Source organism: Opisthorchis viverrini (genome assembly GCF_000715545.1).
Source record: "Opisthorchis viverrini unplaced genomic scaffold opera_v5_7189, whole genome shotgun sequence".
NCBI lineage: Eukaryota > Metazoa > Platyhelminthes > Trematoda > Opisthorchiida > Opisthorchiidae > Opisthorchis > Opisthorchis viverrini.
Window position 1 is genome coordinate 1 of NW_008760569.1, and position 677 is coordinate 677.

Here is a 677-nt window from a genome sequence, read left to right on the forward strand (position 1 = left end):
ACTGTCAGGGATGTTCTGAAACTCAACTACTCATAAGACTTAGACCGTTGCTTTTCTGAGTCAACTTCGATTGAAACCACGGTACAGCGCGAGCAGGACTGCCTGTTCAGCGTACTTCGATTACCGCGTCTGAACTTGTCGGAACTTTTCCCGTTACTTTCAGGCTCCCACATTCCGTAGTTGTCGGCTTCGCTGTTCAAACTCAGACAGTGGTCAGTCGGTCAGGATAGAGGGGTTGGTATCCATCTGTCACATATGTACTAAACTTTGAGGCTTTTTTAAGCAAATCCGACCACTATGGTCCTGGAAGCTTCACCAGGAACAGCTTACCACCATCCCACTGTTTGAGTCCTGTTTACTCTCACCAGTTCTTACCTAGAATGGTCCTCATATCCCCTCTTTCTTGGACAGATTCCTTTCATCCATTCACGACTTACTACCCACTTTATGCCGAAATCCTCCCTCCGTTCCATAGCCGTGATCTTATACTATGATCGGTACAACGTGCTCATGCACGCCCTGTCTGGCCTACAAAATGCACCCTATTTGCATTCAATCATAATTGTGTGGAACCATCCCCGTGAACCTGATAACTTCCGGTTGCCGAAATCCTTTGTTCCTATAAAGGTAAGTATCAATCTAACTAATCACACATGTGCATTATTTAAAACTACCAC

General features: G+C 45.5%; 1 protein-coding gene across 1 annotated transcript; it reads left to right on the plus strand.

Moving 5' to 3' along the window:
• Nucleotides 1–411: 411 nt before the first annotated feature.
• T265_16202 (hypothetical protein) lies at nucleotides 412–627 on the plus strand (the record flags this gene model as incomplete). Its single annotated transcript, XM_009179753.1, has 1 exon — nucleotides 412–627. A coding segment is annotated over one exon (180 nt), but the record flags the coding sequence as incomplete, so codon positions are not given.
• Between the last annotated feature and the right edge of the window lie 50 nt (nucleotides 628–677).